Here is an 11497-nt window from a genome sequence, read left to right on the forward strand (position 1 = left end):
GTGTCCACGAAAAATATAGCAATTTTTCTTTGAAAACTTGCAAACCAAACACACCCGAAAATTCCATGGAAAACTATAGAAACATTTCCCCAACTGCTCTGCCAGGCAAAACTAACGATGGAAGCAGACAAGACATTGCTTCGCCAAATTGCGCTCATTCGGCTAAAAGGAAAGCTAGGCATAGTTTCGGGACAGATGCAAGATACAATTACCGTGGCTGGTTGAGATACGGATCTGCATTCGAGTTTCCCGTGGCCCCCCCATATCCTGAAAGGTTCCCAGAAACATTTGCGACCATCCTAGTCAACCAGGAGGCACTTCGTGTTAATGTGCTGGAATTTGCCTCAGTGTTTTCCTCAAACATGCTCCTTTGCTCTTCCGCTAGGAGTCTCTCAAGTCGTCTTTTTACCGTATAGGCCCTGACAGCTTCAACGCCTTCATCTACAATCTCCTTTGGAGGCTCTACAAGAGGATTCTGCTCTACATATAGCTTCGTCTGATTGTCAGCCATCCAAATGTATCAGGCAGTTCATGATTTGATTGTTGCTAAGATCAAGCTCTTTGACATTGGATGGATCATCAATAGTCTGAGGAAGTTCCTTCAGGTCACTGAAATTACTGCTGAGATTGAGAATCTCAACGTTTGTCAGTCTCCCAATTGACGGAGTTAGGCTATGGAGCTCATTAAAGTGTGCATCCAGAAAGCGCAAGGACTTCATTTCACCAATGGAACTTGGGAAATGATGGAGTTTGTTAAGTGGAACAGAAAGTCTTCTTAGATTCACTAGTTCATACCCAATGTTAGTTGGCAAGTAAGACAGTTTGTTAAACCCTGCATTCAGTTCCACCAATGACCTGCAAACAAGGTGAAAAATCAGTAACTCAATTCTCAGATAAGTTGGGTTGACTAGATGGTTTTTTGCCAACTTAATTACCGGCAACGACAAATGCTATCAGGCAATGCAGTAAGCTTATTTCCAGAGACATCCAAGATTTTTAATCAAATCGCTATAATAATTTTTCTAAAAAAGTCCAGAAAAATGAAATCCAAACAAACTATTCGTGTTTTGGTTTGCTACAGGATGCTAATGGTAGGAGAAGCAAGGAAAAAAAAAAAACTCAGCAAAGGAAGACCTTTCACTTACCAAAAAAAGAAAAAAACTCAGCAAAGGAATGTAAAAGGTTGGAAAATGGCATACTAAGCGAACACTAACATGTTGCAATCATATGCTCTTACTTTCTGATTTTCATGAGGTTTTCCTTCTCTTGCAATTGATTATCTTCCCATGCGGTTTTAGTCTCTAAAATTTCTTATGAGCAGTTGAATTAGCTACTTATGAAAATCACAAAGATAATCTCTAAAAAGCGTTGAAGATTTTAAATTAATCATGGTAAGTTAAATCACTCTTTGGAGAGTGTTTACTATATAAGCTAGCTTCTATATTTCTTCACTTCTATCCGTGGAAACACTTGGATTAAACCACTTTCTGGCCAGTGCTTATTATAGAAGCTGGTTTCTATATTTCTTCACTTGTATCCATGGAAACACCTAGATTTATTCGTAGTAGATTAAGCCAATGCATCACAAGTTTTACACCTAGGGTCTGTTTGTTTGGAAGGAAAATATTTTCCAGAAAATGTTTTCCAGATTTTCTATTGTTTGGTTGGCTTATCGCTTTGGGAAAATTTTTCCTACCCGAAAATATTTTACATCAGATAGTGTAAAATGACTTCCCATATAAATGAACTGAAGTTATTTTCCATGTCCGCCTCGTAAGTCGTAAGACTATCTATTCAAGCTCCCCCACCAGCCTTAAGATTCAGAACAAAACCCACCACTTGTGCAATAGCTCACTGAAGATTTGTAGTCTCCATCTCCTCCCAAACATCGGAAAAAACATGGAGAAGGTAATTATTTTCCTCGATAAAATTTTTCATGGAAGACATTTTCTGTTGAAAATATTTTACATTGAATCAAACGGACCCTTAGTCATAATCAAAATCAGTTTGGCAAAAAAAAAAAAAAAAAAGACGAAGAAAAGTTTATATCATGAACATAGCAAAAGTACATGAGAAATTTAAACATGACAACATATGAAAGAATATCTTCATCATCAGGGCTTTACAGACTTTAGGATTGTACATATGGAGTAGGATTTCTGGGCTCTGTGGAAGCGTTGAATTCTACGTGTAATTACTTTCTGCCATATCATCAAAAAAAAGAATACAATTCTAAAATTTTTCTTGCTGGTTTAGGAATTTTTTGTCAGTTTAAGCTTCACAATTGACATAAGGAAATCCTTGTTTAATGACTTTGGCAATTGTTATTCCCCGCTCCATCTTTGACCTTAGGCAAGAGGCTACTCGCTCCAATTCTGGTTTCTATTAGACAGCAAGATACCACTGACCTTAACTCCCAATCTTTGCTCACTCTTTTTTTGCCACCGATCAAAACCTTCTTCGAGGTCTTTCTTAGGAACACTTGAATTAGCTACTTATGAAAATCTTTCTTATGAGCAGTCGAATTAGCTAGCTTCTTTATTTCTTCACTTCTATCTGTGAAAACGCCTATAGTTTTTATTTGCAAGCGAAAATACATTTATTCTTAGTAGACTAAGCCAATGCATCAGAAGCACTGAATCATAATCAAAATCAGTTTGGCAAAAAAAAAAAAAAATAAGAAGAAGAAAGCAAAAGTACATAAGAAATCTAAACATGACAACATATGAAAGTGAATTTCTTCATCATCAGGGTGATAAACTACGTATAAAGTACATAAAAAATAAGAAAGCAAAAGTACATAAAAAATAAGAAGAAGAAAGCAAAAGTACATAAGAAATCTAAACATGACAACATATGAAAGTGAATTTCTTCATCATCAGGGTGATAAACTACGTATAAATCACGAGCACTTTCTGCAGTCCCTCAATCAAGTATAACCAAGGCTAAACAAAGCTTTTCACCGATCCGAGCCGCCCACAATTGCACAACTTGGCCAGCTTCAAGCCCATTGTTGCTCACAATATTTTTCCAGTCTCCATTCACTACGTACGAAATACTAGGCTTGCCTCTTTGCTTCGCCATCTTCCACTTTGATAAGGGCGCAGTTTTCACTGTACCCGATGGCTCGATCATATCTACAATTATACGATTGTGATGTTTCCCATCTGATATTTCAAGGAAAGCCTCTTCATAAGCTTTGAGAAAGCCATGCTTCATCTTGTTTACAGGAATGGTGATACGATTTTGTTGCTTGGCGACATCACTTACTGTGAGAGCCTTTTGTATCACCAAAATTACCTCATTGTTTTCATCAAATACTCTACCTTTTTCTCTGGCTCTCTCGCAAATTTGTTCCTTGACTTTCTCTGGCAAACCAGGTGCAGGATTTGGACCCTCATAAACATGTTTCTTGCTCTTAACACTCTTCGTCTTGAATCGCTGCTGATCAAAACCTTCCTCTTTTTTCTTGTTTGTTTTTCCAACGAAAATCCCATTACTAGTACCATTACAATTCTCCTTGTAATTCTTGACGCCTTTTCCCCGCTGGTAAAGTTCATCATCATCAGTTTCTTCATCGCTACTTTCCACATATTCCTTCGAGAACCCTTGTCTTATTGGAGCCCCATTCTTTTTACGAACAACTTTCCTGATCAACTCATTCTTGTTTCTGAATCCCTCTTCAAAACCCTCCGTCAAGATTCTTTCTGTTATCAAAATCCCATTACCAGTACCCTCCTTGCGCTTCTTGATGAATTTTTGGCCTTCATAGTGTTCATCATCATCGGATTCTTCATCCCTATTCTCCAGGGTTTTCACCACGACTCTCTCTCTTTTTGAAACCCTATTACTAGTACGCTCATACTCGATGGTTTTTTCCACTACTTGCGTATTGACTTTCACATTACCATCATAAACCACTGGTTTCTTCAACAATCTTTCTCTCCTCCAATTCTCGTCACGAAGGGGCGGCTGGCCATCATCAAAATCAGTACCATTGTTCAATTTCTCCTTGGGATATTCCTCAAAACGCCCCTCTGGAGTATTCCTTATGACACAGACGACGTCTCTGGGGGTTCTCTTACGTCTGCACATATATCTGATGTAGTCTGGGCGCTGCTCCGTCTCGGGCACTAGAGAATCTTGATGAAGCTTATCAGCGGCTGCTTTCTTTCTCTCTTCTTCATCTCGTTTGATTTTTTCTCCTGTTGCAAGTTTTGCTAAGCAGTCAATGAACAACATTGTTCGTGGTTGATCAAGATTGATCAAACAATGTAGAAACTTGAGTATAATCTTCTGAGTTTTGATGTTGGAAAAACAACGCATACTAATTCTCCTAGTCAGTTGTTATACGTTGTTATAATTGTACTGGGATTAGAAGACACTGGTTTTAGAAACTCCAGTGTTGTTATAGGATAGGAATTCCTAGCTTCTAAAAGTTGTCGGATTCTTATAAAAGATAGCTTTAAGGCATTGAAAAAAAAAAAGGAAATTCGTTTTGCCAGTTTACCTTTTAGGAGTAGGATTCCCATAGTTTCTAAAAGTTTTCGGGTTCCCAAGGGAGATCGCTTTGAGGCATTAAAAAAGAAATCCAATTGTCAGTTTATAATTTTTTAGTTTTCGTTTTCTCAAAAATATATTGGCCGGTTTCCCAATTTTTTATATTTTTTGTACATAATAGTACAATTTTAGGAATTTCTGAAAAAAAAAAAATTGTTGTTGCCGGTTTAAAATTTTCTGTCTTCTTCAACGATTAGAATTGGCAATTGAATTAAGTTAGGACACTACTTTGTATTTGTGTGAAATATGAATTGGGAAAATAATAATACAAAAAGAAGGTTATTTTTTTCTAGCACATATGCTAGTGAAGCCAACTCACAACATCTGTGTTACAGGAAACCAAAAAGAGAAAAAAAAAATATTCATGGAGAGTTACGAAGGTAACTTGGTTAAAAAATTAAATGAATAATCAGGATAAGGCTGCCAAAGAATTTTCATAAAAAATGATATTTATAATTGCTGCAAATATTTGTCCCTCACAACATTTTGATGCACAATTTAGTCCACACTAATCAAGAGATAAAATAACACATCAACTTACATTTGTTCCAATGCTTAGAAAAAAAGTTATATTATTGGTCAAAAGCCTAATAAAAAACTTTCATTCCACCTTAATCATTAACTATTTTTTTTTTCCGCTACAGCTATTTTATATAAACTCTACTGTCCCACTTTGGATCATTAATTGCAAAAATTATAATGGCATATTCACACTAGCAGCACCAAAGAATGCTCGTCAACAACAATAATGATTGTATTATTTTGGATTGTTATTATCATCATTTCTTATTTTCAAGACACATAGATAGCAGAACTAACAAACTCACACTACCATTCTTGCTTCTCCGACCAAACATATATATAGTCTATAGCAAAACCAAGCAATGAAAGTAACTCCATTGAGAACAATTAAGCATTTCCCAACTGCTCTGCAGATATGCCGAGTTTGAGACATGCCATTCAGCTTATGTATCACTAAACTATTAAAAGCTTCTAAAGAGCAAGCGAAGCGTGGAACATCATGAATTCCTGACAAAAATTCATCAACATCTCCAATCAATAGAGTCATGTCTACAAAAGGGTAGTGTAACTGAACAGAATTTTGCAAAACCTGAGCGTATAAAACTAAAGAGGGGATCAGACAAGAAATCGCTTCATCAAATTAGTCCTTCAGCTAAAAGGAAAACAGGGCATGGACTTTTTACAGGACAGATGCAAGACGCAATCATCGTGGCTGATTGAGATATGGATCTGCATTCGAGTTACCAGCGGCACCCAGATACCCTGAAAGGTTCCCAGTAACATTTGAAACCATCCTAGTCAACCAGGAGGCACTTCGTGTTAATATGCTGGAATTTGCCTCGGTGTTTTCCTCAAACATGCTCCTTTGCTCTTCCGCTAGGAGTCTGTCAAGTCGTCTTTTAACCATATACGCCCTGACAGCTTCAACGCCTTCATCTACAATCTCCTTTGGAGGCTCTACAAGAGGATTCTGCTCTACATTTAGCTTCATCAGATTGTCAAGCCGTCCAAATGTATCAGGCAGTTCATGGATCTGATTGTTGCTAAGATCAAGCTCTTTGAGACTGGATAGATCACCAATAGTCTGAGGAAGTTCCTTCAGGTCACTGAAATTACTGCTGAGATTGAGAATCTCGAGGTTTGTCAGTCTCCCAATTGACGGCGTTAGGCCTTGGAGCTCATTAAAGTGTGCATCCAGAAAGCACAAGGACTTCATTTCACCAATAGAACTTGGGAAATGGCGGAGTTTGTTGAGTGGAACAGAAAGTCTTCTTAGATTCACTAGTTCATACCCAATGTTAGTTGGCAAGTAAGACAGTTTGTTAAACCCTGCATTCAGTTCCACCAATGACCTGCAAACAAGGTGAAAAATCAGTAACTCAATTCTCAGATAAGTTGGGTTGACTAGATGGTTTTTTGCCAACTTAATTACCGGCAACGACAAATGCTATCAGGCAATGCAGTAAGCTTATTTCCAGAGACATCCAAGATTTTCAACTTGAACAGCAAGCCAATTGAATCTGGAAGAGCCTCCAAAAGGTTTGAAGACACATTAAGCTCCTCAAGACTTTCTAATCCAGCAATAGAATCAGGAATTGCCTGTTTCCATAAAGCAAGAAGACCGTGTGAGAAGCCAAATGCTTTTCAATACAATATTAGCCAACAACAAAACCTAAACTGACCAAACTAATAATTTCTGAACAACACAAGCATAAAACATATATTCTCGCCCAACCTAATTATCAACCTTAGCATTCCATTTTAACAAAATCTCCTTGGCATCAGTGAAAGAAAAAATGTGAGATAGAAATAAAGAGAACCAAGAACAGATATACAAAAATCCTGACAATGTTAACAGAGTAGCCATACTGAGAATATCGAACAAAACCACCATATCAACTGTATCAGCATCAGAGTAAACAAGTCCACTGATTGACCTCAAAAGTTAACCTTAGAATAATGCCCAAAAAGAAGGACGCGGAAGAAATGATGAGTATCTCAGTGAACTTGTTACCAAAGTGAACATGTCCTGCATATAAATGTATTTTACAATTGACCATGATTGAAAACAGTGAGGCTTAGGAGGAAAAAAAAAAGGTTTTGCAACCATAAATAGAAGGAGATCGTTGAATAGGCTATCAGGGCAAGCTTAATCAGAAAGGAGAAAGGGAGATTAACTAGCTTAAAGAGAAAACTCAAATGAAACTTCAGCCAGCTTCATCAAAACTCATTGATGCCAACAAGTTCAATCATTATACAATTGATTTTACTTTTTGCTCACCATTCATCTTTATCTGGCCTACACTTTTACAGATAGTGCATTTTCTACCTTCGCTGCCATAAATGAGGTGACAAGGGACTGCAAACAAAGGCGACAAGAGAAATGAAGAACCTATGTGTCTTAATTTATAACAGACAGCAGATGGATGCATTTTAAAGCAGATCACCTAAAGTCTATAATCAATTATTGAGCGTCTATCACATATCAGAAACCAGAAAATTATGGCAACACTTATAGCAAATGGAAGAGAGTTAGCATCTGTTGGAACAGAAATTTCAACGACTAAAGATTAATGAAAAAATGATCAATTGCAGAATGAGAAAGATTTGACAATGAAAGACCCATGTCATCCCCTTGATTTTTAGGACATTCATAATCAATTGATACAGATCGGAAAGCCTTTAGACCACCCAGCAGTGATATTAGCAAATTTTCCTGAGGTTCCTTTTCAAGGAGTACCTACAACAAGCAGAGTCAAATACTAGGGATTATATCATTCATATCCAAAGCCTGACAGAATCCAGTAGCAACTACGCATGAGGGTGACTCGTATAATTCTCATTCATGTACAAAGAGATCTTATAGTAGTCTTCATTCACAAAAAGTTAAAAAAAAAAAAAAAAAAAAAAGTACATCTCTTACTAGGTCCAAACACACCTTATCCATAGCAAAACTCTCAAATTACTTCCATCAGTTTCCCAAACCAATAAAGTCACATAACCAGCTGCTAGTACAAATCAAAAGATGGATGCATAATCACATCAACCAACATTCACAACTAAACACAATCTTATAATTACGTTAAGTTCCAAAGCACAATTAGCGAAAGATTTTTCAATTTTCTTTTGGGAGTGAGATTACCTCAAGTTGATTATTGGACAAATCAAGTACAACCAGTGATTTAATCCTCCCAAATGCCTCCGGCAGGAACTTCAGCCTTTTGCCAGATAAATTCACCCTCTCAACAGGTTCATTCCCTTCAGCCGCCTTCAAAATCGTCACCACGTCTTCATTCAATTCCTCCTCAACGACCTCCTCCTTCTCCTCTATATCAGCCACATCACCACCAGCCACGGCAGCGTCATAAATCTTCTGCAACCTCTCCTCCGCCTCAGTCAACAGCTTCTCATACGCCTCATGCATCTCATCCAACGACAAAACCGACTTATAAATCTGCTTCTCCCTCTCCAACGCCTTCCTTTCCTCAACATCCTTCGGCGACTCCTCCCCCCGTGGCGAAAGCGCAATCTCCTCCAACTGCATGGCCAAATTCATCTCAATCTCCGCCAGCTTGGCCTTCGCCGTATCCACCGACTCATGATCCGGCCGCTCGCCTAGAGCTTGAAGCATCGAACGAGTCTGCGCGACGTCGGAAACCGCCAATCGCATCTCGGAAATGAGTTTAGGGTCAGTCAAGTGAGGCATTTGTTCCGTCAGCTCGAAATACGGCTTCTGTGAAGCCTCCGAAGCCGGCAGCGGCGGAGCTGGTTGTTCCACATCATACTTGTCGTCGCCGGCGGTGGATGTTGCCGTGGCGCGTTTCATACTGGGGAATTTCTCCATAACGTAAGAGAGAATTGGGAAATTCTTAGGGCTTGGATCCATTACCGTTTTCTTTTCGGGGAAAATTTTTCAGCTGAGATCTCAATTTAACTGGATTTTGGACAGAGAGAAATCGATTGGGAGATAACGGCTTCTGATTTCTTTTCTGTTTTTAATTGTTTATATAGGCTTTTTTTTATAATGGGTGTTACATGGGCCCGGGGAGAGTGGATATCGCTTGATCCGATTTCGTTCTGGCGCGAGAGAATGTGAAGAGGACGCGGTCAGCGCGAGGAAACAAATAGCTGTAAAAAAGAGTCCATTTACAACAAAATGATTAAAATATAGGAATTTATAAATTAAAAAGGGCTATCTTTTAATTTATTTTATCGCTTAAGTTGTATGCCGTTCAGTATACTGAGAGATGAATCGAGCTATCAAATAATTCAATCAAAACTTATGTCCATGAGAACTCGATTGTACTTTGATTACCCAATTAATCAATTCGAAGATGAATGATGTTCATTGAAATTAGGAGTTTGATTCGAACTTAATTCGATTAGGGATATATTCAAAATTTGTAAGTAAAAAAAAAGTATATATATATATATATATATATATATATATATAAATTAGTCGAGCTCAATCTGGATGTATATATATAAATTAGTGGAGCTCAATTTGAACGTAGCTTGATAAATGTTCATCTAAGTTTATATTGATAAATAGATTTGAACACTTATTTTTTTTTTTTTACAAACGATACCAATTTTATATATCTTAACACTTGAAATTACAAGAGTTAATTTGAACACTTATTCAACTAGACTAGTTTATGCTAGTGTCAAATTGTCAATGTTGAGCAATTGACGAGCGAGATCAATTTGGGAAGAATGAACCATAAGATTGAGTTAAAAAGTGGCAAGTTTTTTAATTGACGCAAAAATACTAATTGGTAGCTGGCTACCTATCTTATTAGGTGAATTTCTCATAATAATGTTAAAACGAGAAAATATTATAAAAGTGGTGTTAGTTGGGGGTGACTTTTGCTTTAAGAGTCGCCGCAAATAGGAAGAGAGGCTTCATAAAAAAAAATTATTTTAAATTTCATTTTTTTCTACCAACGATGTTAAACGAGCGAATTTTTTTTTTTTCCAAAAGGCTTTGCTGCTCGTCAAATGAGTGGCAAAGTTTGTATATTTTATTTAAAAGGAATCGCCACACATCTGATGTGCGGCTATTCTTTCTTTCTTTTTTTTTATAAAACCCTAACCCTACAATCCTAATCCCTAAACCCTAACACTAAAACCCTAATATACACTTCCTCTGGTAAATCCCCATGCAAAAAATGCATGGTGAATGTCTATCTGGTGGATTTCCTATTCCTTCGTTGCTGCCACGGACAAGAAGGTTCGAATTGTTACCATTTTTGCGACAGGAGCAAATGTCTCATTGTAGTCAATTCCCTCTACTTGATTATTACTAAGAATCACCAAATGTGCCTTGTACCGTTCGATAGTTCAGTCAGAGTTATACTTGATTTTGTATACCCATTTGCTATTGATAGCTTTCTTTCCCGATGGCAGATCTTCCACAATCCATGTCCCATTTTTCTCAAACACTGTGATTTCACTTGCCATAGCTTGTCCCAACCAAGAGTCCTTCACTGCTTCATCGTAGAAATTTGGCTCTCTACTAGTTGTCATTGCTACTAAGAAAGATCGGCGACATAGAGAAAACTTATCACAATTCACATAATGTGCTATACGATAAGGAGTACCTGAGGATGGAATTGGTTTAGGTGAACATGCAGATGATATGTCACATAATCTTTCAGACGACTAGATGAGTGCTTTATTTGATGACCCCGCCCAAGTTGCTCATCAACCAACCCTATCTCTTCACTTGCGGTGCCCTCCTTTCTTCGTTATTCTTTTCACTATGAACCCTATTTGTGATTTTCACCGCTTCACTTGCAACATCTTCAATCAAAATGTCTTCCTTTTCATCATCCACTTCATCTTTGGCACTATTAATGGTTTCAAAAGGACTTAGCCCCAAAACACCTTGCAGTGCATTAGGTGCACCAGCAACGGCATATGGGAACTCATTCTCTGAAAACACCACATCTCGCTAAACAAAGTATTCACCAGTTTCAAGGTCATACAATCTTCATCCCTTCTTACCAAAAGGATGTCCCATAAATAAGCAACGCCAACTCCTGCTTGCAAATTTATAACTTTCTCAATTCATGTGCCGAGCATAACATAGACACCCAAAAATACGGATATGTTTGCAATTGGGTGGTTTCCTAAATAAACATTCATAAGGCATCTTATTCCCAAAGAGTTTGGATGGAGTCCGATTTATCAAATATCCAACAGTTAGCACACATTCTATTCAAAATTCAATGGGAAGACTTGCTTGGAATCACAGTGCTCTAGCCACATTCAGAATATGACGATGTTTCCTCTCAACCCGCCCATTCTGCTGAGGTGTTTCCATGCATGAAGTCTGATGGATCATCCTATTCTCAGCAAAATAATTAATTCCATGCCATTATCACCTCTAACAATTTTCACATCGTCGTTT

The 11497-nt window shown here is 37.7% G+C and overlaps 2 protein-coding genes across 2 annotated transcripts; both read right to left on the reverse strand.

Annotated features, from left to right (window-relative positions):
* Positions 1-208: 208 nt before the first annotated feature.
* LOC140005459 (plant intracellular Ras-group-related LRR protein 9-like) lies at positions 209-997 on the reverse strand (the record flags this gene model as incomplete). The annotated part of the gene is given in 4 exon segments (XM_072046453.1): positions 209-510; positions 513-536; positions 539-855; positions 936-997. Coding segments are annotated over 4 exon segments (705 nt in total), but the record flags the coding sequence as incomplete, so codon positions are not given.
* A 4589-nt stretch (positions 998-5586) lies between these two features.
* LOC113742812 (plant intracellular Ras-group-related LRR protein 9-like) lies at positions 5587-9177 on the reverse strand. The gene is made up of 3 exons (XM_027270801.2): positions 8225-9177; positions 6515-6681; positions 5587-6434 (listed from the first exon to the last, which is right to left on the reverse strand). The coding sequence occupies exons 1-3, from the start codon at positions 8966-8968 to the stop codon at positions 5786-5788; spliced, it is 1560 nt and encodes a 519-aa protein (XP_027126602.1). The 5' UTR covers positions 8969-9177; the 3' UTR covers positions 5587-5785.
* Positions 9178-11497: the final 2320 nt, after the last annotated feature.

The sequence above is a fragment of the Coffea arabica genome, chromosome 4e (assembly GCF_036785885.1).
Source record: "Coffea arabica cultivar ET-39 chromosome 4e, Coffea Arabica ET-39 HiFi, whole genome shotgun sequence".
Classification (NCBI taxonomy): domain Eukaryota; kingdom Viridiplantae; phylum Streptophyta; class Magnoliopsida; order Gentianales; family Rubiaceae; genus Coffea; species Coffea arabica.

Coding starts and splice junctions, on each gene's coding strand:
- LOC113742812 (XM_027270801.2), bottom strand. CDS start 8,968: ATGGATCCAAGCCCTAAGAATTTCCCAATTCTCTCTTACGTTATGGAG. Junction 6,682..8,224: donor TGTCCAATAATCAACTTGAG/GTAATCTCACTC, acceptor TTATGGAAACAG/GCAATTCCTGATTCTATTGC. Junction 6,435..6,514: donor GATAGCATTTGTCGTTGCCG/GTAATTAAGTTG, acceptor CCTTGTTTGCAG/GTCATTGGTGGAACTGAATG.